This window comes from Symsagittifera roscoffensis, chromosome 4 (genome assembly GCF_963678635.1).
Source record: "Symsagittifera roscoffensis chromosome 4, txSymRosc1.1, whole genome shotgun sequence".
In the NCBI taxonomy this organism is placed as follows: domain Eukaryota; kingdom Metazoa; phylum Xenacoelomorpha; order Acoela; family Convolutidae; genus Symsagittifera; species Symsagittifera roscoffensis.
In genome coordinates, this window is record NC_087065.1 from 60,346,599 (window position 1) to 60,374,504 (window position 27,906).

Here is a 27,906-nt window from a genome sequence, read left to right on the forward strand (position 1 = left end):
TCCTCCTTCTCAAGCTCTCGAGGTCATCTAGGAACCGATCTATTGACTCGTCGTCCCTCTGCCTTCTCTTTTCAAATCGCATCATCGCTTGGTGACCCTTCATGCCTGACCCGAACCGATTCAGCAATATCTCGAAGATCTTGTCCGCGGTGTCGCGTTCTTCCTCCTTCTTTGCGACCACGCATTTTAATGCCGTTCCTTCCAAGTTGCTCAGTATGGCTGTACATGCTTGTCTTTCGTCACTCAAGTTATCTTGTTCTAGATGTAATCTCATCACTTCCACCCAAGTGTCAATGCATCCATCGGAGTCGTCCTTGAATTCTTTTGGCTTCTTGAATGTCTTTCTTGATTTTCCCTCTCTCCTGTCGCTCGAGTCAGTGTTCCTCGTGGCGAAGGCCTCTAGAGTCCTGTTCATCATCTCCCAAGTGCTGGCCCATGTCATAGCATCCGGTCCTGTGTTGCTGTTAGCTGTTGAATCTCCCGGAGCAGTCGTTGTATTCGACGTTCCATTCTTCATTATTGTTTTCGCAGCTGTTGGTGCTATGCTTATCGCATCCCTGGTTAAGGGCAACGGTGTCGATTGTCGTTTGTTCCTTTGTGGTTCTGCAAAGTCAACTCTGGTGCCTTGCGTACGATCCGCTGCCGGTCTTTCTTGTGGAGTAGAACCTCTCAAGATTGCATCCAACTTTGCCTGTATTTCACACGAACTCTCGGCTTGACTCCTGCTCATTGTGTCCATTCTCCTTTCCAGGCTCCCTAATTGGCTGTTGACATCATCATATCGGTTCTTCAACTGTTGCATGTCTGTTTTGATGTTCTTTTCTCGTTCTTCATTGGTGGCTTCTACCTTATCTGACATTTCCTTGAGTCTCTCATCTGTTGCCTTAGCTAGGTTAAAATAACTGTCTAGATACTCGTGCTTGTTGTATCTTATCTCCTTTTTTATCACCTCTCTGTCTTCTTCACTGTGCTTAAGTCTTTTGTCAATCTGATTTAATTTCGCCAACAAGTCACCCAGCTCAATGTTAGTCTCTTCATGGTCAGCTGTCGGTCTCTCTTCGGCCGTAGCCTCTGCTTTAGCTTGTTCCTCTCTTGGATTGGCTTCTGAGGTCTTCGTGCTCACTGTCCCAAACGTTCGTGCTCTTTCTGCTTTTGGTTCTTCAGTCACATTTTCTTTTGTTTTTATTCCGAACATTATTCCCAATTTTTCCGTAAAAGATGTCCTCTTTACTTGAGAGTCTTCTTTCACCGTTTCTTCGGTGTTGCCTATTGCATCTTCCGCGTCATCTATCGGTGAGAACTCTATGGGTTTCTGGTTCGGTTCCTCTGCATTGGGCATTGGAGTTGACTCTGTCGCCATCTTCCTTGTTTCATCCACACTTTGATCGGGTGTCTCTAGATCAATCTCGATGGTGGGTTCTACTCGCTCCCCTTCCGTGCCCTCTTTCGCCCTGTTCTCCGCTGTACTCCTTGTGCTGACCATGTTAACTGAAAAGTTCGTCTTCGTTATCTTTGGGCCCGTTGATGTCGTTCCGCGCAGCGATGAATTATATTTCGTGTTTGATCCACTTGACCTTTTTTCGAGCACCGGTACCCTACTCCGCCTCATTATTTCTATTTACAACTGCTTCTATTTACAATTTTATTATATACACGATTCTATTCTAAGGGTAAAAAAAATATTTTTTGTGGTAACAAATTCTGTACAACGTGTTAAAAACCTTATCCAATTCTCTTTCTAAAACCTCCGAAAAATTTTCCTTAATTTGGTCTTAACCCTACCTATTTCGATTTGTCTTATTCTGTCTTAAAACGCACTTGTTGTAATTTGACTTCAATTTCTATACCGTCCCAAGACTATTCGTCACTATCACAGTACTCTCCGTTAGTGTCCTAAGACCCTTGTACCAAGACCACTGTTCCAAGACTAGTGTCCCAAGACTACTGTCCCAAGACCAGTGTCCCAAGGCTAGTGTCCCAAGACTACTGTCCCAAGGCTAGTGTCCCAAGGCTAGTGTCCCAAGACTACTGTCCCAAGGGTAGTGTCCCAAGACCAGTGTCCCAAGACTACTGTCCCAAGACTAGTGTCCCAAGGCTAGTGTCCCAAGACTACTGTCCCAAGACTAGTGTCCCAAGGGTAGTGTCCCAAGACCAGTGTCCCAAGGCTGGTGTCCCAAGACTAGTGTCCCAAGACTAGTGTCCCAAGGGTAGTGTCCCAAGACCAGTGTCCCAAGGCTGGTGTCCCAAGACTAGTGTCCCAAGACTAGTGTCCCAAGACCACTGTCCCAAGACTGTCCCAAGACCACTGTCCCAAGACCCTGTCCCAAGACCACTGTCCCAAGACCCCTGTCCCAAGACCCTGTCCCAAGACCACTGTCCCAAGGCCCTGTCCCAAGACCCTGTCCCAAGACCCTGTCCCAAGACCACTGTCCCAAGACCACTGTCCCAAGACCCTGTCCCAAGACCACTGTCCCAAGACCCTGTCCCAAGACCCTGTCCCAAGACCACTGTCCCAAGACCACTGTCCCAAGACCCTGTCCCAAGACCACTGTCCCAAGACCCTGTTCCAAGACCACTGTCCCAAGACCCTGTCCCAAGACCACTATCCCAAGACTGCTCTGTCCCAAGACTTCTTCGGTCTTGTCCCAATACTCGTCACGGAGTGTCTTCCTCGTTGTAGGGTCTTCTTGAACCACCGTACCTTGTACCACCACTCAAGCTCTAGTAAAATTTTCCCAAAAACCCTCTCTTAAAAGCCAAATGCTGACCCCCCTCTTCTTTTTGGTTGTTTCTATTTCAATGTAGGTGCGCAGGTATCTTGTGATCACCTGTTCGTATAAAACCAAACACAAATCCTCAATAAAATGCAACAAAAATTTTAAGTAAGAAAAATAATAAAAACAGAAAAATGAGCCCACCTAAAATTTAAAGGTGACCAATGTCTACCTTTCGTCTAAAAAAAATGTCTGGTACCTAATTGCCACGCGTTTTCCTCCCCCCACTAGTGATCTTATGGGGTATCACAAAAGCTGTCTATATCCGGTCCCCCCTACCAAACCAACCAGCGTACCAGCCTTAACTCGAGTTGGATTTTGGATCTCCACCTAATATTACCAACGCGTGTTAATTTCTAATGTAACTAAGTCAACGATGTCGACTAATTAGTTACTCTAATTTCCCCCTTTTTGCAATTTACAACCGCCAACCTCTAGCCTAACCAGTCCCCCTTCTAACCTCCCCCCTTTCTAGTCCCCCTTCTTAAGCCTAAAAATTACTTTAAGCGCCGGGTGCTAAACCTCTCAAGAGAAAACCGTAGACCTGTTTCCAGGCCTGCTCAAGTAAAAACGTTCCTCAAAACTGGGGGATTTCGCTTATCCAATTTTACACTTATCTCCTATAATGTAATGTGGATTCTAACGATACCCGTTCTGCCTAACTTGAGAACTCGAGAATTGCCAAATCCTTCTTGGCTGCTTTCCCACTCGACTGGTCACCTGTTCCAGTCCAGTCTCCTATTGGTTCAGCCAAGTGTCCCTGAACCACTTTCCCACTCGGCTGGTCACCTCTTCCAGTCAAGTCTCCTATTGGTTCAGCTCAAGTGTCCCTGAACCACTTTCCCACTCGGCTGGTCACCTCTTCCAGTCAAGTCTCCTATTGGTCCAGCTAAGTTCCAAGCTATCTGAAAACCCTTGACAACGCCCCACTTCGGGCACTTTATTCAGTTTACTGGTTTAAATTGCTAGGTTGATCGAAACGATCGAACTTGTAAAACAGTATGGGTATACTATTTAATTAATATAAAGGTTTGATCCAACTAATCTGGTGTCAAAGTCACTGTCTTTTTTCGTTTTATGGTTTTTGTTCCTTTTTCTATTCTTTTTTGGTTTTTGTTTTGCTTTTTGTCTTTTTGCTCGTGTTTTTGTCCCCCTAGTTGCCCCCCTTTACTCGGTTAGCTAAGCCTCGTTCGGAGAGCGTACCAGGAAATTTTCTCGAGTTTTCTTAAAAAGCTATCACGGTACAACCGGAAGGTTTGCACGTTCCTGTCGAACCGTACCGCCGGTACTCTAGAATGGGCATTCAGCCCGAAGCTGTCTCAAGTGGGTTCGACTCCGTAGTCTTGATGTCGTAAACACCCAGGAGCGCCATAAAAACACTATGTAACATTCGTCTACTACAGTCACACATGAGGCTTAAGAAAAATAGGCCCTATAACTATTGGCTCGGGAGTCAGGGACACTATCTCTTGTGTTTTTCCACCTCAAATCAGTCGGAGCCAATTCGGTTCGCTTGTGACATGAGACTACGACCCGCTACTGCTTAAGGCTACTATCAAAATATCCCCCCACTCTAGAATTAAGAACGTCCCCATACTTAGGTCTCAAAATACCCAAAATACATGAACGCCGTTAAAAACCGGGTTGGAACAATCCGTTAAGTTGCTTTTTTATTAGACAGTGGAACTTTGATCCATTTCAGATGGATCAACCTAAAACTCGCCTTACCTCAACATAACAATCATAAAACACACTCTAGAAATTAAATTAAGTACTCACATTGTAGCACGCTCAAGAACCAGGAAGTAAATAAGTCGGTAAACAACTCAAGAATCAATAAAGTAACTAAGATAAGTTTAATGTCAGTCAGTTTTAACAACAAGAACAAGTTTTTACTCTAGACTGCAGTTTTATGTGGACCATTGGGACACTCAAGCTGTCCACCTTTCCGTCGAAGGTTCACTCTGGTCCAGTTCGAATAATTGTTCTCTCGGGAACACTCTGTCTTCTATTTCAGATAGGACAGCTCTACTCTTGTTCACTATGATGGAAATTGCGAATTGCAATTTCACACTCGTTTTTATCTGACAACTTTCCCGCAATTGTTCTGAAATTGTTCTCATTTCTTTTTCTGATTTTCAGTTATCGCGAGAAAATCGTGCATGACATGTTCCATTCGAAATTTTGAAAAATTAAATTTCACTCCAAAATCAAGTGTTTTCTGCTCTTCTCAAGGTCAAACTTCCAAATATGACCGACTGGCACAAATTGTTTTAACTTTTTCTTGAACGTTGTCGTAATGTCAAATTTAACGGGCAAAAAGTTCCTTTTCTTGGAGTCAGATAAAAAAAAGGTTTTCTAAATTTTTTTTTGCCTCTGTTCATGTGTTCTGAAAATCTTGCTCGCTTGCAGTGTTTTTTTTTCAAGTTGATTAAATGTTCTGCTCGGGGGTTTTTTAATGCAACAGTTATTGATTGATTTCAGAGCGAATGAAATGCCGCCTGTCCATTATGGAGGTAATTCCGATAATCAAAACGGAATTGAAATGAATGATATGCCTGCTGAAGGTTAGATTCTTTTGAAGCTATTAAATAATCGGACTACACCAGTTCCTCATATTTGGTTTTTTAAAGTGCTGCAGCTAAATAACCTAAGAAAAATGATTTAAACACACAAGAGTTTTAGAACTATCGTTGTATTTATAAATAATGTTTTGTTAAATATTTGAGGGAAGTCGATTAAACCGAAATTCGTCTTCGCAAAGTTCGTTTTTAATCAATTGTCTCCTGGTACTGTAAAGAGTTGCGAGTTTAGACTGAAGTTGTTAGACTTTCAGAAGTTTTAATTTTCAAAATGTTGATCTTTCGAAAGTAAGCCTGGTGCTAGGTGTATCTTTTTTAACAGGATAGCTTGAAATACGGTTTTGATTAACTTGAAGGTTTCGATATCTTAAGACTGTCCAGAATTTTTGGTGTGTCGGTTTTCTTCTTTTAGTATTTCTACCTGTTTATGAGGTTGCGAGCTTAGACTGGAATATGAATCTCTCAATATTGCCAGATTTCAAGCTGTAGACGTTTGCAAAATTTTGTGATGTAGAAACATTTCCATTTTTCAATTCTTCGAATCCATCATAGTAAAGCATTTCTGCAAATTATAGCGCCAGACAAAACATAAACCCTAACTTAGTTGGGTTTTAATTTTGGGAAAAGTACGTAAGTTTTTCGTTTCCTTAGGTCAGTTTTGTCATTTTTTAATACGGAAGATTGCAATGAAAGCTTGGGACTCCCAAAGCGTTGATTTCTCAAGATTTCAGTTTGTACCCTTAAACTTATATTGGCTGTACAAATTTTAAAACTTCTCCGTTTTTAACGCAGTTTTCCTGGGTAATTATCTATTGGCTTGTCAAAATTAAAGACCGTTTTTGTCTTCATGGGTTGATACACTTAGAAGTTGAACGTTTTGTTTACAGTTTTTTCAACATCATACCTTGATTAAAAATCAATGAACGTAGTTAAGACTCTTTTATAGGCCGCGATGATTTTATTTTCGATTTTTTTTTTCAGGAAGTCCTCTAACTTGTTCACGCTCAAATTAATAGTTGACTAATGTTTGAATTTGATTTTCACTTCATTTCTTTTGTTAAAAGGAAGGCAAAACTCCACTATGGACAGCAAATGTTTAAAGGTCACGAAAAACGTGATAGACTTCTAGTTTCGGAAGCAGAATTTAATTTTCAGATTTCGCAGCGGAATAAAAACCTTACCTATTGATCCAGTTTTCTCAAATTGACTTAATTTTATCAAAAAAGTCAATTATAAATTATTCTTGAAATTCAAAGTGCTTAAATACCATTTTTTTTGAAAATCGAAAAATGAGATTTTTTCAGAAACCAGGTCAGTGAAAATAGGAAAACTATTAAAAATAGGAAAACTGGAAAGCAATTAAAAACAGATACAACTGTGATAAGCCAGTTTGATTGGAACAAGCCACTGGATTGTGGGACAGTGTAACAATGTTACAGCTTCAGGGTCAACTCGCGAGCCTTGTACTCTTCCTTCCGGTTGATTGAAGGCTTTCTCTGGTTGATATGCAATGCTTCCAAGGTTAAAAGTTTAGCGGAGTCTCTTGCTGTGTCAATGATCTTTACTTCGCAGCTGTCAATGGTAACACCACACCAATTGAGGTGTTCTCCTACTGGGCTAGTACCTTTGGAATATTCGTGCACTCTCGTGGCTAGGTGGTGGATTGTTTGCCCGACTTAGCTAGATTGGCATCTAGAACAAGTGATTTCATAAACCACGTTGCCACGAACATTTTCTGGTATTTTTGGTTTCATCGATGGTAAGGCTGTCTTCATCTGTCAAGTTGTGAAGATGACAGAAATATTGGTCGTTTTTTGGAGACGCTTGGAGAAAACGTCACTTTTGTTGCCCCTATATTGCATAACAAAGGGTATCCGTTTCTTGGCCGCTTTTTCTGTTGTCTTGGTATTTGTGCCTTGTTTCATGTGTTTCTCAATCATCTTGTTGAGAGTCTCACGGATGATGGGTTCATAAAATTGAGGTGGGTATTGGTTTTTCTCCAGCATACATCCAAACTCAGTTATGCTTTCCGTGAAAGCATGCCAGTTGGAAGAGGCATTAAACACACGATGCAAAGTTCGTTGCACAATGTTCTTGTATCTAATCGGTGCAAGAGCTCTAAGCGAGAGAGTCAATCCTGTATCAGTTGGTTTTCTGTACCAGGTCGTGTCAACATCAGCGCCGATCTGTTTCACGCGCATGTCAAGAAATGGAAGACTTCCATTTTCCTGACGTTCAATAGTGAACTCTAGGTTTTGATGAAGTTTATTTACACTCTCTAAGATTCCAATGATGTTCTCTGGCTTTGCACTTCGCAGTATGTCATCCATATACCGACTTAACACTCGAGCTTTTCGTGGTTCGTCTACAGTGCGTCCGCAGCACAAACTTGAAGTAGTCATGCGCTTGAGCTCTTCCACGGTGAACGGGGCACATTTACGATGAAACCACTTGCAGCAAAGCTTACATTTGATTGAGTAACCGCGGAAAGTAACTTTTACGCCGCACTTGCCACAACAGTTGTCAGATTTTTCGGTGGTTCCGGCATCTCTGATGACAGAGCTGATTCGAACGTTTTCATCCAGACGTTTGCAAGTATGACGGCCATGGCAGCACCCATCTCTACACCGTCTCTCTGGATATACCAGTCTTCTCCGGACATGAACCACACATTGGTAACGGATAGCTCCATGAGCTTGTGGCAAGTTGTCCGAGAAATGGGCGGAGTTTTATCACCTGTAAAGAGAGTGTCACAGGCCAAATCGATAGCCTTTTGCATTGGAACGTTCGTATACAGACTTTTCACGTCAAGTGAAAAGATTTCTTCGCCGTCCTCTAAGTGGGTATCACGTAAGATGGCCATCATCTTATCAGTAGATGTTTCAATATTCGCGGAAGGGATATGACAGAACAGACGTGCCAGCCACTTGTTCAGATTATCGTAACAACTTCCTGGTAGAGATAAGACCGGACGCAACGGAATGCCTTCCTTATGTACCTTAGCGAAACCGTAGAGGCGGACAGGCTGGGAGCCACTGACACGAAGTTTGATATAACTCGTCTGGCAAATCTTCGGTGTCCCTCATTTTCTTTAAAGTGCAGTTGAGCGCTCTCTCGGTTTTGTACACAGGGTTCTTGGAGGAGCTAGTTGTAACCTTCTCGAGCTGTTGGCATGCTAGTACTTGTTTCAATTTTGAATCATAGTCATCGTTACTCATGAGACAGAAGCCCTGTCCTTTATCGAAAGGAACGGCTTTCACACACATTTTTCTCAAAAGTTTGTTGACTGTTCAAAGTGGGGTCCTCGCGTTGTTTTTTCATCTCCTTCGTGTACCAGAAAGAAAGTGCGTTCACCTCGTTCAACACGTCACTGTTAGCACCTTCGGACTTCAGATAGTAAAGGAGCTTGTCAGCATCCGTCCAAAAATGCAGTTCATTAAACTTATCCAAAACCGGATGCTTGCAGCCAAAGGCTAAGTAATCTCTAACAAACTGCGGGACATCAACATTATCACCCACGTGGACTGTCTTGCCAACATTGTGTAGAGGTTTCTCCTGGAGGCGCGCTAGGTCGTCCAACTTCCTTCGATGGCGATAACTAACTTCCTGGTATGAGACCCTCATATCGTATCTCACATGAAAGGCAGCAGATGGCAGATAATAACGTGGGACAGAACTGGTCCACATAACGCGGGACAGCACATAACGTACTTTCTGTGTCTCTTTACGCAAGAGACGCTTCTCTAAATTGTGTACTACCGTGCTCTCAAAATACCCGTTGGCTGGCACTTTAAAACTGAGGAGCTTCTGGATAATGTCATTCTTAAAACAATTCGACAAAAACTGGATGCGATGACAGCAGAAGCTCAACTTTTGTACAGATTGCTGATATTTAACAAAAAATGATAAGGTGTCGCGTTTCTCCAATATCTTCTCGAAAAGTCTCCGTGGTAAAATGCATTGATATGTAGTCATGATCTCAGGAAAAAAAACATCAATGGTAAAACGTTTTCGAAATTATGTCATCATCAGTAACTAAAAAATAGCAAAATTGTACAAATTAGAAGCACATTAAAAATAGGAAAACTGGAAAGCAATTAAAAACAGATAGAAATGTGATAAGCAAGTTTGATTGGAACAAGCCACTGGAATGTGGGACAATGTAACAATTACAATTATCACAGTTCTATCTGTTTTTAATTGCTTTCCAGTTGTCCTATTTTTAATGTGCTTCTAATTTGTACAATTTTGCTATTTTTTAGTTACTGATGATGACATAATGTCGAAAACGTTTTACCAACAGAGAAAAGTTTGCCTTTAAAATCTTAAAAGAATAATCATAACGAATTGGTGTGATAAACTTTTAAAATAGTTTTCGACAAATATGAAGTTAGGAGATTTGGTATACAACAAGAAAGCAGCAAATAGAAGCCGAACAGCGTTCTAGATCTTAAATGGAATACCTGTTCAACCCCAAATAGTTATCGATTTACTCCCGCGGTAGTTTGCGTCTGCTTACGAGAGTTCGACTAACCCGCACCGTGGTTGAAGTTAAAAAATAGGGAATTACGGTTTCATCATACGAAAGCGCAGCACAATATCAAGTTGAAGTATCATGAGGATTGCGTGGTATTCAAAGCAGACATGTGCAATGCAATTAACACAATGGGCAGGAACTTCATAATGACTGAATGCAAAAAGCATTTTTCGGATTCATGGGTTCAGTTTTGCTATGGATATCACTCAAAGTTGTGGCACAGAGTTGTCTATTCTCAGAGTGTGGCATGCATTAAGGTGATACATTCGGCCCCCTCATCTTTGCAGTAACTCTTCACTCGGTTGTCAAAGATATACATTTTACCACCGAACTACTGCTTCACTACTGGTACTTAGATGAAGTAGTGTTTTGCGGTCTTTCTGTGAAGCTCAGTAGTGCGAGCTATACACCAACCCGATAGAAAACCGATGCGGAAAAAAGAGTAACACCGAACCAAATATTGAAATTTTGGCATCCCCTATTGCCAGCGATGAGTTCAGCCGCAACTACATCTCGCAGAAATGACAAGAACCCGATATTCTACTATCGAAACCGCCGGAGCTCGTGAACCCACAAGTATCAAGAATATTACTACGAACGTGTGCGTCATTTTGCAATGCGTAGTCACCTGACAAGGTTTGTACTGCCTCAAGTTTCAACTCCCGCTTTGAAATCCTTCGATGAGAAGATGAGAAAGTGCCTCGAAGAAAGTCTGGTTATCAAGACCACTGAACGTCCGTGGATCAAAACAAGAACATTGTAGTCCGGCGTTCATTGCATTGCACTCTGTTTCCATGGGCGCCAAATTTGAAACATCCATGTTCGAACGAGCTATTGCAGTCTTCAATGGAGAAGCTGGCGGCCACGAACTTCCGAGGATGTCAAAAGACCTAACCCGCCAGAAACCACTCCGAGATCATCGATGAACCGACTATGAAAACCTTGAAAAACAATGGCTCCTTTGCGCAAAAACCTCTGTATGTGTCGCTGACGGAGCCACATGTAAGTGACAGGACTAAAGCTAAACCTTTCAAAATACTGGTCATGGCATTTGCCCCTAACAAAATAAACGTATGAACGAAGTGGAGGCTTGAACTTAACATGGTCCCATCCAACGCTATTTGTCCGCTATGCCCGAATGAACCACGTGATCAATTTGCCCATCATGTTATAACCTGTAGAAGGGTACCCGACGTCTGCCGGCGACATAACAATCATAGGACCTGTCTGCATAGAATAATTGCACAAACTCGAATAATGTAAACTACATTTTCACAGTGAATAACCAACCGATCAAAATTTAAGATGAGTTAATCTCAGGAGCTCCTTGCAGCTGACAGTTACATCAATGGTCAAAAATAAGAAAAGAATGGGATGTTTTCTGAAACTAGGAGACATAAAATTATCTGAGAAATCATAGTGCATAATTCATAGGTCATTTGTGAGAAGAATCCTTCTGTACGTAAGCGAAATTTTGCAGCTAAAATTCTCAGATGTCTGAAGATTGGGGAAATTTTGATAAAAGATGCTTCAGAAAAGTTCTACAACCAGGATGTGACCTGCCTGCAGATTGCCTCACGGAAAAAGGAAGTCACGACTTGAATGAAAGCCAAACTATCATTCCTTGAAACAGCTTGATCAAGTCATGGAGGAAGCTAATACAAGTTTACTCAACCAAGTTTGTCAAGTCCCCCCCAAAAATACTGGCAAAAATGAGAGACAGAGGATCGACTCATGCAAAATTCATGGACAACAGGAAGCAATGGAAAGCTCTGGTCCGCGAGAGCATTAAAGCGGGCAAAACGTTGAATCAGCTCGCTCCTATAACTGCAAAATCGTACGCTGACGCCGTTGCATGAAGTTCTTATATCCGAATCTGCAGTTCTCTGAAGTTTCTGAATCTGCAAATCTCATTAACGAACAAACAAAAACCGGAGACATTGATATAATCGAACATGTAAAACAAGAGTTGAGCGAGATGATTTCTCACTTACTCCCCAAAAGTGGGCCTCGTGTATCAGTCGTACGCATGCGAAAATATAAAGCAGAAGCTAACCATATTACTAATAGCAAATATCAACCACTCATAACTCTGGAAAAATTTCTTGTCCGAGTATCAATGCATCCAATATACAAAGCAAAGTACGATAACAAAAGCTTATTCTGTATATCGACATCCTTGAGCAAAGCAGAACCTTAAATCGAGAATTTAACACTACGAAAACCTGTTTATCCAAACTATTGTGCGAAAATGAATGGTCAAAGCAGTATCCGAGCTTTTAGATCGGTTTGAGTGTTGGCCAGGGCTTAGATTGTTGTCCAAGCTGCAGGCTGATTCACAAGGTTCTGATAGCAATTATCCGTGAATATCACATATTGAAAGATTTCATATGCTTTTTTTTGAGTAAGACAATAGTTCCACATCTTGTAATTTCGCAACATATTAAACAACCGCCCCCTTTTTAAAAAATAAAAACCAATATTTTTGAAGAGTCCGATCTTTACTCAATTTGAAGCTGAATAGCAATTATTTCAGACCAATTTTTTTTTCTGAAATATTTTTAAGGGTTTTAATGTGATAAAACAATTGACTCACCACAATTTTTGAGATGTTTAAAACAAAAACTACTCATTAAAGCATTTTCCGATTGTCTTTTTTGCCTTATCTCACCAGTACGGTCCTTGAATTCCGGGTAATTTTCGTTTTATTGGACTTTTTTCAGTTTCTCGAAAAAGAACTTGCATCTTCCCTGCATATGCCCTTTGCGGGTAACAGCATCTACGCCGTATTTTTTTTTCAGGAAAACTTTCATAGACTTGGAGAAGAGTCCCATTTTTGAAGTTTAAATCATTTTGAAAGTTCTCTTTTTCTCGAAATCTACACGGTCGAATCTGAGATTAAGGGCTCAAATAAAAGAATAGGTTGTATGATCATCCTCTACAAAAGCAGTTAATACCGAATTTGAGTAGAGAAGTTTTTTTTTCAGCTGGGAAATGTCCAGTTTTTGCAGTTTTAACTGACTTCTGGAGACTTTTTTTGGAAAACTGCACTGCCCTTTCTAGTGTCAATGGTCCAACTGAAAAGATAATGCTCTAACTAAAAGTAACCAATTTTTATAAACTTTTTACTGGAAAGAAACAACAACCAAGTAGGTTGATATAGTTACAACAACAGCAACCCAGTAGCGACCTTCGGCGGGCTAGGGCGTCGAATTTTTGTGTGGGGGGATCCACCCCCGCATAAATCGGCTCCTGTCGTCAACAAACTTAATCTTATCAGATTTTTAGTTCACACTTCTGAGAATTGTCTGCTTTCTTCGGTTTGGAAATCAGCCTTAATAATATCGATATTTTCACTTTACATGGAACATCTTTAGCGCCTATATCTTTGAAGTCGAAGCATTTTCTGGGAAGATAGCTGGTAATGAATGTATAATCATCAAAAGGTAAACATTATCAGCTTCACGGATTTTATTTCCCCTCCAATATCTCCTAAGTTGAGCCAATACATCCAAATATTCCGTTTTCATTTTAGCCATGTGCGACGTTAATAATTTCAATAAGCAATAGTTTATGTGTCCTTTCAGTTCAAATACATGCAAGGGTTTTGTAATGAACGTAGTGAAGACTCTTATATAGGTCTTGCAGTTTTTTTTCAGGAAAAAGTCTTAATATTGATGCACCTAGTTATATATGAGCTTTTTGATTTCAATTGAAATTCATCTGCTGAAAGTGACCTAAATAGCACTCTACAAATACGAACGTGGAAATGGCGCAAAAATTTGTGAACGATTTCTAGTTTCGAAAAAGGAATTTAAGTTTTAGATTTCCAGCGGAATAAAAACTTTACCTGCTGATTCAGTTTTCTCAAGTTTAATGTTATCAAAAAAGCGCCAATCATAAATCGTTCTAGAAATTCAAAGAGCTTAAAGGGTATCTAATTTTTCTTTGAAATTCGAAGGTTGAGTTTTTTTCAACAAAGTCAGTGGTTTTTTTAAGTTTACTTGCGTTCAGCGACTCTTTTGCAATCTTCGACTCGCATCCCTTAAATAACTCGCACCACGTAAATGTTACAATTGGTTAAATCGGAGAGCATGTTCTTGCGTTTTTTATGTTTCTTATTGTGTTTTCCTCACGTTTTAATAATTTGATTTAATGTACTGTGGTCGAAACAACCTGAGCTATCCTTGTTGAAATTGAACTCAGCTTTTAGTTGAGTTTTTCGAACTGTCATTAATGACACGATTTCCACACCAACATTTTTGCCTTCGGAGAATTGTGATGCTGAGATTCAGGTCACCTCATTAAATGAATTTGCATCACTATGGGTGAGCTATGTGATCAAAGTGGAAAAGAAACCCTTCAAGTTAGATGCTGAAGTGGTTGAAGGAAGCGGCATAATTCAGTTCATCCTAAAAGATTTGTTTTAAATTGAGGGGGATTTCAGCATAATAAGGTGTAATGGTATGCACACTCAGTGTTCTTGAGGATATTCATTTCATACTCTTATCTAGCAAATTTAGATTAAAATGTAAATCGCAATTTGGCGTCCTGATAGCTTTGTTGGAGAAATGCGGTGAGCTAATTTGACAAGAATTCTCATCTGATGTTGCAAATTAGCACTGACACACTAATCCCTGATGAGACAAATAGTTCTCTCAACCTCAAATCCCTCAAGCATTTTCATCCAGCTTCTTTCCACTCTCACTTCATTGTAATAGACCACGACCAGAGAGAAGTGCAAACAGGAGATGGTGCACACGGCCGAAGATCTGTAAAAACTGAACAGCAGATGTCTAAGAGCCCGTCGTACATCAAAACATCAGTCATTACTGTTTTTTGAGTTTTCGAGTGTATTAAGCTTTGTCTAGAATTGTTGTTAATATCGATATCCATTGCAATTAAGTGTAGGTTTGAAAATCATTGGGCATAACTATTGTGCGCTATATAGTGTAGAGTCTGCACTGCTCAGTTTCGTTGCACCCGGTCTTTTCCGCCTCCCCACCCTCCCTCCCTCCCTTGCTGTCAATCATCCATATGGTGCCATGTCGATGTACGGTGCCAAGTCCCCTCCAGTCAAAAGTACCTCACCCTCGCCTCGGAAATTATTCACCCGCCACAACCCCCTAGAGCTTCGGTTTGAGATATAATTTGCCAATTTCCAACTGTCATTTTAGCCCTCATTTGCCATTTGAACATTTTCAGTCCATTTACAGCCTCAAAAACAGCTCCAAAAAGTTATCACATTTTTTGGCGTTCATTTATTGGTTGCGCAGTCCGTATTGGGTTTTCATTGAAACAGCTTTTTTTGATAGACCTTCTGCCTTTTTTGATTTTTATTTTGTTTCCTAACGAATTTTTTGCCTTGCCTTGGCAAAATATCCCGAGTTGAATCCAAATTGCGTTCATAGTTCGCAAACACTGATTATTATTCACCTGCTATTAAATGTGCGTTCTTTTTCCTTACTGGCTACCCCAATTTTGTATTCCAGTTTTTCCTCTGGATTCTCTTATTTGTTTATTTACCCTCCATTAAACACCGAGCGCCAGTCACCATAGAATCATTTCCGCTGTCAACTTCAGATCACTGCTTCTAGAGTGAAGGAGAGATACGCGAGTAGTTACATAAGTTTCGTGGACAAATTGGCAATACATTTAACTGTTTTCACAACCTTTTGGGTTATAATACGACATAACTTTCTCCAATCTAACTCGCCCAAATTTGTGCTCAACTCTTCAGTATTTATGTCATAGGCTTAATATATAACGGACTCAAAGGGATATCCTCTTTTTTCCTAATGAACTTCTTTAAAATAAAAGTAGCTATGAAAAATATAAACTGAGTGTCTTTGAATATTTCAGCGTATATAATTAGTATCAGAAGATGAAACGTTTTTGATTTTTGGTTATCTATTTTTGGCTGGATATATTCGTGCAACTCCTTAGTCTAAAATAAGTCTTATTTCTACTCTTTTTCTCCGTAGTTTGATAGTATCTGGGCAAACATTGACAAAATCGAGGTTAGGCTGAATTGAACTGTTTTTAAATCTGTATTAAAAGTGGTCTGCTCAGTTAACCTCAGATACAATATTTCTTATGTTTGAGTTAAGGATGATGATTGGTTAGTATGTACACACGCGGAGCGTAATGTTATATTTCGAAGCAACTTTTTCCAATCTATGTCGCTAATAAAATTGCTCATTTGGTGGCAGTTTTGGCATATTTCCAACAATAGGCAATGTTATATCATCTACTGCTGCTTTATTGTTCCGACTTTCGAAGAAAACGGAATATTTATGCTCGGTGTGTTTTTTTTATTCAGTCAATTTTCGCCGATCGTAATAATAGTGTAAACATTTTTATACCTCATTGAAGATTGAAGATTTTTATTTCAAATTGCCCATCTTCTGGACTAAATTATGCGCGCTTTGAAAAATTTATTCATATTGCTGAGAGTGTAACGCGAATTATTCATGCGTGGCGGATTATCCCGCACAAAAAAAATCCTTTCAAATTGAATTGAAGCTAGCTAATCAGATTAGATTGGCGTGTTAATTTCGTACGACTCAACATTTCACACTTCGATATTGACCAAAATTCATAGGTTTTCACAGTAAGTAGCGTGCGTAGAATTTTTCTAGGAAGGGGAGGTTTTTGAAAAAAATTTTAAGGCACTTTTTCGGCGCGCGCAATTTCGGGGAGGCAATTTTAGACCAAAAAATGCGTTTTTTCGGCGCGCACTCCCCCTTCAAAATTAACTATTTTGGCGCCAAAGGCGCCTTTAGAAAAATTTTGAGGTCGGTCAGCCAAAATCGGATGTATTTAAAATATACCAAAGGGAAACTCTTTGGAAAAATTTGGCAACCATAATTGAGTTGGGAGGGCTGTCGCTATTGGGTTTTCAATATTTAAAATTTTGAACATTCATGGTTTTTTCGAAAACTACCCTGTCATGATTGAAAGTGAGTTCAAGCAGTAGAACAGTTGATAGACATTTATGTTGCATAACTGGCTGCGCTTCTTTTTTTTTGTAGAAAAAGGTAATAGTCTCAAAAAGGCTTTTTTTGACAGTTTTTGTGACAGTTATTATTCCAAATCTGCGATTTAGGGTTCAACCTCGAAAAACGTAGTGACCTTTCTGCATGAATGTTTTCAAGTTTGTTTCTGCAAAAATAAAGGTTCGTTTTTTGAAATTTTCGCCGTTTTTAGATAATTTTTTCCACCATTCTCAAAATTTACCCAACCAAATCTGAGTTGAAGGGTTCAGTCGAAACAACATGTTTTCGTGGTGTGCCATGCATTCCTCTGCTTTAATAGTGAAAGCGTTCTGACTAGGAAAAGTCAAGTTTAAGTTATAATGACTGTTTTTGGAAATCTGAGATAAGAATTAATAAAGAGAACAAAGAGAAAGAGAAGTATTTGGAATCTTCCATAATAAGAGAAAAATCGTTCATTTAAACCGAGAAACAACTATGATTTTGGGTAAAGTCCATTTTTGACACTTTGAAAATTACGCATTTCCTTCCGCATCAGTGAAACATTCTAAAGAAAATTCAACCAGTTTTCTCCATAGCTGAGCAACTAATATTTGACTATGTATAAGAGCACATGGCGCAGTTAAAAGGGTGTAATTATATCAGGCTTGTATACGTTTTTATTTTCTTTTGCGTTTTTTCGCTCGTGTGGGCGAAGTGCAACTTCGCCTCTGTATATCAATTTACAAACTCGGGTTTTGATTTTTTTTTATATAATAGGTTTTGCTTGTATTTTATTGGCTTAGTTTTTGTTGTCTGAAGAGCAAAAATTGATTTCACTGAAAATAAATTAGGACGATTGTGGTTTTAAAATTCTAAAAATGAATCGCTCAAAATTTTGGGCATTTTATGGCATTTGGTATTTTCGGCTCAGTGGGCGTCTTTTCCAGTATTAACGGCTTAGTGGCCGCTCGGTGATTACTACCAGTTTATTTAATGCTGGCAATTGCCTTTCTCTACTGTTTATCTGAAATTGGTTTTTCATTACAAAAACAAAATTTTCATTACAAAAACAAAATTTTCATTACAAAAACAACTGCGCTTGAGTTGTAATGCAAGTCATGCAAAGCTCCGCTTCGTCTCTGCGCGTTCTAGTGTGTTTTGCTGTTGAAAAAATTGTTTTGTTAAGTGTCAATGTTTTAATTCAACCGTTAGATACAGATGATCAACTCGAAACATTTTCATAGCGCTGAAGTATCAGCAGTTAGAATTACTGCTATGTCGAAATTTCTCAGTGGAGCTGAATACTTTGCTTCCATTTGCAAGATTATTTTTTGGTGGAGTTAAAAATCTAAAGGTTTTGTTGTAGCTTATTTTGTGTTAAATTACCGCAAGCTATTCGTTTTTCAAAATTAAGAATTGTCAGTTTTTTCGGCGAATGTGTTTGATAAAGAAATTAAATTCACTCCGGGCTGAATCAGTTTTTTTACTCTTGCATTTTTTAAAAGTTATTTCAGCATCAGAGAAGACGGATTAGTGTAATGTTTATGCTTTGTGCAATATAGGTATCGGTTCGATTCGTTTTCAGTTTTTTGGCCAAGTTAACCAATGATTTTTGCCTTCACTGTTTTTGCATCCGTTTTTATTGGGCGGTATGTTATCTCTTCAATTTTTTCAATGCTGGATCTTCGTAAAACAGCTTTTTCAAGGTTCCACTGAATTGCATCTGAATTGAGGACGCTTAATTTTGTTTAAAAGTTTTTTTCCTGTAATCAAAACTTGGTCATAAAACTTCCGATCTTTTAACAAAGATCAAATATGAACCTTTGAAAGGACATTAGTCTGGACCGTTTAGCCAAGTACAAGTTAATGATTTTTTTTTTCATTTTGATTATTTTTCTCAAAAGTTGTTTTCCAGGTCTCGGTTATAAAATTTGGCTATTGATTTTCCTGTTTTTAGAATTTTTTTATTGCAAGTGGTACGGAGCTCTGCTTTGCCTGTGTTAAAGATTTTGAAATAAAAAAGCTATAACGTGAAATATTTTATTCGAAAGATGAAAATTCAAAAGATGAAATAAGTTTAAAAAATGTAAAGCATTTTAAATTTCCTTGCAATTTTAATGAGTTTTTCCGATTTTCGGCACGATGAATTTGTGTGTCGGACAAGTTTGTGGCAATAGCAGTTTCGTTTAAATGTCAAAATTGGCAATGCTATTCTGAAGTTAAATTTGGTTAAAATTCGAATTATCTGTTCCGGTTTTTCCATCTTGTGCAGAAAAACGTGTGTGGTGTTGGAGGCTGAGTAAAATTTATTTAGGGCTTGAAAATCAGGGAAGTGAATTTTTGTGTTTATTTGTTGTCATAGCAGGCTTTTATTCGATATTATTCCACCTTTTAGTGTTATTTGAATGCTAACTGGAAGTTGTGCAAATGAAAAAAGTTTTAACGGGTGAAAAAAATTATCACTTCAAGGAGTGAGTTTTATTATTTATATAACTGGGTGTAATTTCCTTTTTCTGTGCCATTCAGCTCCCAAGTTTTGTTTTAAACACAGTTGACGAAAAGTGTTTCTTCAAAGTTATACCGCTGTACTCTGCTACTTTCGCGCAATGCTAGGCTGTATAGGGCGAATATATTTTGACTTGGGGAATTGTTGAGGTCTAATCTTTGAGAATTGACGGAGGAGGTATTGAATGATGGTGTTGCTGTCTATAAATAGGTCGGAATTAAGTTGCATCAAGGAAAAGGAATCTGGGGAGGGTAGGTGATCATTTGTGCTTCTGGCATTTTCACCGTCTTTTGGTTGTGGTGTATGTCTGTTAGTTCCCACACACCTTCCCTCTAAACAACGAACTTTATCAACTTAATTGCCGTTTCCTTCATATGCGAAATTATAAATATTGAATGAAGGAGGAGGAGTCTTTTTTGTGGAGCTGAGCCTAGGCGTGCCTTTTTTTTTCTCCCTCCCGCCTAAGCCTACTTTGAATCGGGGGAACTTATATTTTTCAACTCTTATCACTGCTTTTCGATTCCATCGCAGAGCAGACATAAAATATGGTTTGCTTATATAGGAGTGGATATGCGCTTGGTGCGCTCTAATTATGAGTGGGTTTCGTTAAGTTAAGTTAAGTGAAGTTAAGTTACCAGGCCATGACTGTGTTGCTAAAGAGCGCCCTAAACCAACAACAACAGAGAATAGAACTGATTGTGGCGAAATTGTGTTCCAATGCCCGCCCAGCCATTCCATGCCAGAAGATCCCTGCTGAGCCAAATGCAGTCAAGGCATATCGTGCCCTCTGTGGGATATGTATGTCTCAGCTATCCCCTAATAAAATTCATTAACTTCTAATTCCGTGCCAGCAGTGCGTGTATTTACCTCCTAACTATTTCGTCCCTTGTCACAGCACAAACATTTGCTCCTTTCGCTGGTCTAGCGCTACTAGTTTTGGTTAGTGGTGTCTGTAGTGCTAGTGCCGGACACTTGCCAGTAGTCCCAATCCAGCCCAACCCAGCCAACTAACTGAACCTGATCAAATAGCCGGAATAGGAATATTCAAAAAAGCCTATTTGCATTCAAAGCCATATTTGTCTAACTTCTCTTACTGTTATCGATCGGTTCAACTGGCTAATATATCAATTTCCTATATTCACCCAAACCAACCTCTCAACCTGTGTAATTTTTTATGTAACTCCTTTACTTGGTTATTCCTTTTCCTTACATTGCCAATTATGCTGCCAACAACACTGCTATTACCTCTAATCCCGCCAAGTGCAATAAAATCGAGTCGCACATACGAAATTAACTCTTAAAAAGCTTTCAACTATCAAGTCTCTAAGGAGTTAACTTGAAGAAGAAAAGAAGTAATGGTCGAAATATCGACCCAGACCGAGTTGGAGCAACCCTGCCCGATCCCACCGTTCAACACCCTTGCGACACAAACGGGGCCGGCCCTTAATGATGCCATGCAGAGTTCAGTTCAGCAAAACCATCAGCTACCAATGGTCTCAAAACATCCCAGCGAAGTTAACCTTATGAGCATCGAAGGTAACAACAGTTCCTGTCTCGAGAATAACGGCAAAGATGATCACGTAAATCAACAGCAAATGCAAAAGCGTTATCGATCTTCAAGTGCCAAATCACAAAAAGCAAGAGCGGTTAGCCATCGAAATCTAGCAAGTCCTTTTGGAGCCAATGATGCAATTGTTGTGAACTCGCACCATAACCAGAATTTACAATCTCACGAAAAGCAATCGTCGCTGCCTAAATGGAAGACCTTCCATAGTGAAGTTTCAGAAACTTCAGCTAGCCCACCTTGGCCGCAAAATATACACAGCATCAACAATAACAACAGTTTTTCAACAGATTCGGAGAATCTGGGAAAAACTATTTATGTAGTAAATCAACCTTCATTGAAAACTCAACTTCCAAGGGAAGCAAGGTCACTGAAAGACCTGGTGTCTGCTTCACAGCAGAAGGATCCTTCAGTCCATGCTTTGCCCTTTGGCAGTAATCAACATCGAGCAGCAATGGATCCTCACACCGAGTATGTAGGCTATTCGGAATGTTCACATTGTGGCGCCTTATCAGCCAAATCCCTCGACAAAATTCACATAGTGCCCACAACTAACAAGAACTTACGAGCGCTGGAACATGAGAGTCTCGGGTTGAGAAATTCGGTAGCTGTGGGATCGGCAAATGAATCGACTCAGGGTTTAATCGATTTGGCAATTTTGGAGCGTTCGAATTCCAGACATCGAAGTCGAGACACGTCAGATCGTAGTAGAGAACGATCTTCATTTCATAGGTCTAGAAGTCGTTCTAGGAACAAACATGTTCATATTTCCAGCGAAGTGATATCAATAAACAACTCTTTGAAACGAAGTAAGTCGGCAAAGAGTTCAGACAACAACTCGGCCAATGAAAACTGTTATGATTCTATTGACTGCCACAATCCTATATACATAAACCCGGTGTCGTCGCGGGGTAGTTTGAAAACAAGTAATACCGAGGCTTCGTTTTGGAGTTTGACCAACAATAAATATTTGCACCCTCCTTTCCGAGACGAATCGGGACCATCGAGCAGTTTAACGACAACTGACAGTCGCGAGGACAGTTTACTCTCGACAGAAGGAATCAACACTGCAAACTCAAAGTTATCGTCTAACAGTTTTGCTTCCACAAATAATGTTGGGTCCACATTGCAAATGTTTAATAATGTGAATAACAACGTGGAGACTAGTTTTGTCAGTGGATATCATCTTCATCCTATTAATTACCATCATAATTATGCTCACTCATCATCTTCATCGTCGACAACTAACTCGAAACCTAAATCCCTTTTTCCGCCATTTTGGAAGAAAGGTTCGTTTTAAGAACTATTTGACTGTTGATAAGCTTTGGTTCTTTATATTAACTCAAACAAAATCGAATGCGTCTTAAACGATTTATTCATATCGGCTCGTTTAACTCGAGATTGAATTGTGGAAAAAAGTTAGCTTAAAGTAATATCGCGATTTTATTTTGTTGCTTTCGAAAATCGTATTCTGAAGTTTCTGTTGTGCGATCTTTTTCAACTGAAAAGTGTTTACATAAGTATATAGAATAAATGATGTGACAATTAATAGGTGCATCACGAAATCACCAGCATCACCATTTTGAAATTTTTAAATGTGTATATTGTATACTTGTATTAATGTAAGCTAATTTCTGTGTTCTAGTTGCCATTGGAGACGTGGTGAGAGGCATGGGCGATCTGCAGTACAATGCAGGAGCCAGCATGAAGGACCTCATATTCCTTCGTTCTTTGCTGGAGAATCCAGTGATGCATCGGCTAGTCAGAACTCACGACTCCCTGGACCCCAATCAACAGGCAATGGGTATGAACTCTTCGCAGCACCCGGACGATCACTACGTCCAGCCTCCTACAAGGTTCAGACCGCAGCCTTTGAACGACAAATTGTCCGCTTTGTGTCGTGGCGTCACTGATGAGCTGGACAGACGCCCCAATTTAAAGGACAACGCCTTCTTGTCAAGACTGATTAAGTCGCCCGAGTTTGCGGTGAGAAACATTTTTGACAATGGCTTCTTTGAACTTTAATTTTCATGCAAAGTAATTCGCCAGATTATCGGGATTTAATGAGTACAAGCTCATATAGACCACAAAAAAAAGAATTCAACGGAGACCAAATTTTCAGTAATAAAATTTTTGATATAAATTTATTTTGTGAGTGCATTTCTTGCAGGCGTTGGCTAGTACGCACGACCAGGTTGCCACGAAAGTGTACGACGAAAGCAGGTTCCTCCCTGACCAGTTTGACCAGCTTTACCTCGAAGATGAGCCGAGACCTGAGGCATCAGCAGATTTAGTGAAGGCTGTGCGCGTCGTGGGTCTGCGGAAGACTCCCGGTGAACCCCTTGGTCTAACGTTGAAAGTGGATGACCTGACCGGATCTCTGAAGGTATCCAGAATTCTGGATGGTGGAGAAGTTGATAGACAAGGTCATGTACTGTTTTTATACATTTGCTGATTTGCTTTGCCATGATCTCAAACTACTTGAATTTGAACAATGCGAATGCATGTTTTCAGCTGAAAATAGTTGCTTTGAAGCAAAACATTCATATAGCATATTTATGTTATCGCATTTATGTTACAATATAAGACGAGGACGATAAAAATACAGAAATACTTGAAAATATTTAGAGGAAAACGATTGTCAGAGCAGAAAAGTTCATGGTTTCGCAGACAGATGGAGCCAATGAGATGAAATCTGAATTTGACCTGTTTCGGTTGAATGTATCTTTTCTTGTTTCTAGGTCTTTTATCGGTGGGGGATGTGGTGCTGCAGATCAATGGTTACCCTTGCGAGGGGGAGTTTGTGAAGCTGGACAATGGGGACAAACAGAGGGTGTCGGAGTATTTGAAGAACTATAATGGAGACCTCAAGTTGGCCATACAGGCTTTGGCAGAGGAGAATCACGCACACCAGACTCATGTGAGTATCATACTTGACCAAGATGATCAGGACTTTTCCGATCAAATTTTAGGGGCTCGAGTTGTTTTAAGGGAGCCTGTATAATAGCCTCAAACGGCCTCAATTATAATTTTAAAAAAGTTTTGGGATATATGTAGCAAATGCTTGAAAAGTTTGCGGTAAAATTCGCGATCGTAAGGATAACTGAAAAACTTCGATTGCTCTAAATTAACTATTTCAACTTTTCGAAAACGGGTCAAATTAATTTTTAACATTTCTTCTAGCATCAGTGGTGATTACAAAAATAACCAAAAAGATCAAGTTATACAAGTGGACAGTGTGGAAAATTTCTAGTACTATGGAAAACATTAATTATGCTTCTTTCATGTAGTCCATATTTGCACAAATTTTCCTGAAGTGTCTGATTAGAATTTTTTCTCATGAAAATTTTCTGACTACCTTTTTTACGAACTCAAAATGCTAAGTTCCTGATTGTTTAATCATTATTTGTTCGTCTTCGTAACCAAGTACAAGTTACAAAAATAAAATAACTGCAAGAATTAACCGCTCATCAAATGCCGTGCTTCAAATTTTTACTTGAGTTCAAATGAGTTCAAACTAAATTCGATGTACGGTCGATTTGATTGCATAGTTTAGAAAACCGTATGGCTTTCTTCGAGCATGATTTATCATTGTGAAAGAGTTGGCGCTAAAGTAAAAGTAATAAATGTGTCGTCTATTCAGGTGTACATGCGTGCTCTGTTCTCGTACAATCCGGAGAAAGATGATTTGTTACCGAATAAGGAATTGGGACTGAAGTTCCAGAGTGGAGACATATTGGAGATTGTGGAGTCACAGAAAGATCCCAACTGGTGGCAGGTATACAACCATAATACACATAACAGTATTGAAAGCACAGCAATCTTTTTGAGCGATAATAAATGTTTTGAATGAGTGGAATGAAGTTGAGCTTCATTTTTCGAGCGGAGATTTTATTTTTTTAAAAATTAAATGTGGGATCTATAAGTTTCTTAAAATTGAGAGAGATTTAATAGGCTAGGTTTGACTAAAGTATGGAATAACCTAATTAATTTCCTGTTTTCTTGACTGCATTATCCCTTATCCATTTATATCTTTCTGCTTCAATTCTACAGTTGAGCTTTATTTTTGAACGTGTAGTGTCTCAAAGTTTGTTCAGGCTCAAATTTGATTTTTTTCGCGGTTCGACTGTTGATTTCTTTTTAAATTCAGTTCATTATTTCTTTTGTTTACGCAAGCAAAGCTTGTGTTATAGTATGAACTATCTTTTTTTTCCAACCTAAGTCGCAAATGTTGCGATAATATGTGTTCATTTTGAAAGTGTTCATTTTGATCAATAACCAGCTATTAAGTACAGCCAATGCTAAGGGTATTAACACAGACTATTATATAACAAAGAGCACTTCAAAGTATTATATTATATATTATATTATAAGTATTATTATATTATAAGTATTATATTACTAATAGCTTCAAAGTAGAATGGATCTGTAGCGTAGAGGTAGGTAAGGAGACCCACAACAAAATAAGCGGGTTCGAACCTGGGCAATGTTGGATGTCTTTAATGAACTTTTTCGTATACTAGTTAAAATGTGTCCGCTCTATAAATTGAGGCATGTTAGTTGGTAAATTTCGTTTTTTTTTTTTCAAATTGACTGCTAGTGCGTCATAATTGGCTTGCGTCACTTAGCAATTATGTAAACTCTTAATTGGCGTGCGTCACTTAAAAATTTTGTAAAGTTGTACTCATTCAGGTTTTTCCAGTAGCGTTATCGGTCATATTTTTGCTTGTGTATGCGAAGTGCAAGTTCTCCTCTGTGTAAAAGGAAGGTAAACTCCGCTATCGAACAGCAAAATGTAAAGGTCACGAAAAATGTGATCGACTTATAGTTTCGAAAGTAGATTTTAATTTTCAGAGTTACCTGTGGAATATAAAATTTACTAATTGATCCAGTTTTCTAAAATAGTTATTTTTCTTAACAAAATGTCAATCGTAAATTTTTTAGTCCATTGAACTTCAAAGAGATTTGAGACCATGTTTTTTTCTTTGAAGTTGGAATCCCAGCTATTGATCCAGTTTGCTCAAATTGAGTTAATTTTTATCAAAAAAGTGTCAATCATAAACTTTTCTTCAGTTAATATTTGAGACCATATTTTTTGAGACCACATATTTTTTCTTTGAAATATATTTTAAAGTTTTTCAAAAAGCAAGTCAGGTTTTTTTGTTCCCTTGCGTTCTTTGAATCTTTTCCAAATGGATGTTGGCTATGTTTGTTGGTAACATTCGCTTTGGTAAATGCGCATTCATTTTCTATCAATTTGGAGATCAATTGGGAAATTGATTCAATTGTTTAAGAAAGGAAAGGAATAATTATGCTCGGTTTTTTTATTCAGACCAATAATATTTTTTATCATAAACTTAATTAAACCACTGAAAATTATTTCATTACTGAGTTTAAACTTTTTAAATATTTCACCTGTAATCGTTTTTATTAAGTGGTGGTGATATTAGATTTGCCAAAATGGACTTATTTTTGTGCACCTTTAAGAATTAGTTTTCGATGCTCAACGCGTGAGCGGGATATTTTTGAGCGCGATGAATCATTTTGCTCTCAAAATCTCTTTTAATCTATTTGATGCAAACTAATCGATTCCATTAATTACGAATTAGATTCAAGTTTTAAGTATAAAAATTATTTTGCTATAGGGTGTAAACTACGGAAAAATGCATTTCAATTTTAGTTCGAGACAAGCTGGATGGTAATCGGTGTTTACAGTTAAAGTACTCAAACCTGTTTAGGCTCGTCTGTACACTGACGGTGACAGCAGTAGAGCGCGTTTGATTCCGAGCCAGACTCTGGAGGAGCGGAGGGCGGCTTATGCACGACCGGATTTGATCGATACGAAGAAGCAGAAGTACGGTGGCCTGACTTCCAAGAAGCGCAAGAAAAAGGAGGTCTACTCTGCCAAAAATAGTATGTTGGAATTTAAATCGTTTTTTTTTCTGGTCCGCATTACTTGGCTGAAAAGGAAATACGTTTTGAGATGATTAAATTCATCAAATGTACCTGTTTAGATAGATTTCACATTAATCGAGGGACATTATTTGTTGTTTGTGTTATCACAAAATCTTCCTGGGTAGTCGATAGTGTGACATCCAAATTTATTTTCGTTCCCTTTAATCAGTTCAGCTTTTGGAACTCACTTAACAATATAATTTCAAATCAGAGCTCAAATTCCACACTCGCACTCATGAAACACTCAAATGACTCAAAAATAGAAGCTTAAAACCAGTTTTTTTTCAAAATTGTGGTTTTTCCGAATTACTTGCGAAAGCGGTTTTTTCGATATTTCAAAGCTTGTAAAATTTGACAAAAGAATTATCAAAAATCAACTGAGTGTTTGTTTGTTTTTCAGATTCGGACTTCGACCGACTGGACCTTACGTTCTACGAGGAGGTTGCACGCATGCCTCCCTTCCCACGAAAGACACTGGTGCTAATCGGGACGACTGGAGTCGGTCGTAGAACCATCAAAAACACACTCATCAAAACATATCCTGACAACTTCGCCACACCCATACCTAGTGAGAAACAGCTTTCATTCCAAGTTATCAGTTTTTGAAAAAGCTGAGGCATTTTATTATTGAAAATGGGGATGAACGATCGTATAGTTCTCGAATCAATACACACACTATAAATTGTGAAGCGACAATTTTTAACAGTCTACAATTCGTAACAAGCGACAATTCGTAACAATAATTTAAGGGGTAAACACTAATTTATGCGAACTATTCCTCTTGTGTCTGGCGGATGTAAATGTAGGGTGTCAAGACAAAAGATACCATACCAAAAGCTCCCATGACAAAAGATACCATACCAAAAGATCCCTAGGTTGGGGGTAGGGGCCTGACGGCCCTTTGAGTATTGCGCCTAGCGAAAAAAAGTTGATCAAAATTGAGAATGATATTTTTTATCAAATAGAATGGCAAGTGATTTGTAAGGAATGATTTCAAAGCTTAAGAATTTT

The 27,906-nt window shown here is 39.0% G+C and overlaps 1 protein-coding gene across 2 annotated transcripts in view; it reads left to right on the forward strand.

Moving 5' to 3' along the window:
* The window catches only part of LOC134845266 (protein PALS2-like), a 187,557-nt gene that overhangs the window by 154,209 nt on the left and 5,442 nt on the right, over nucleotides 1-27,906 (forward strand). The window contains exons 2-8 of one of the 2 annotated variants that reach the window (XM_063862212.1): nucleotides 5,261-5,341; nucleotides 22,586-22,926; nucleotides 23,111-23,366; nucleotides 23,682-23,860; nucleotides 24,584-24,718; nucleotides 26,679-26,853; nucleotides 27,296-27,463. In XM_063862212.1, coding sequence (XP_063718282.1) covers nucleotides 5,269-5,341; nucleotides 22,586-22,926; nucleotides 23,111-23,366; nucleotides 23,682-23,860; nucleotides 24,584-24,718; nucleotides 26,679-26,853; nucleotides 27,296-27,463 — 1,327 coding nt within the window. In that variant the 5' untranslated portion in view covers nucleotides 5,261-5,268. Of the gene's footprint in view, nucleotides 1-5,260; nucleotides 5,342-18,995; nucleotides 22,230-22,585; nucleotides 22,927-23,110; nucleotides 23,367-23,681; nucleotides 23,861-24,583; nucleotides 24,719-26,678; nucleotides 26,854-27,295; nucleotides 27,464-27,906 lie in introns of those variants that run through there. The other variant, XM_063862211.1, reaches the window with a different exon arrangement.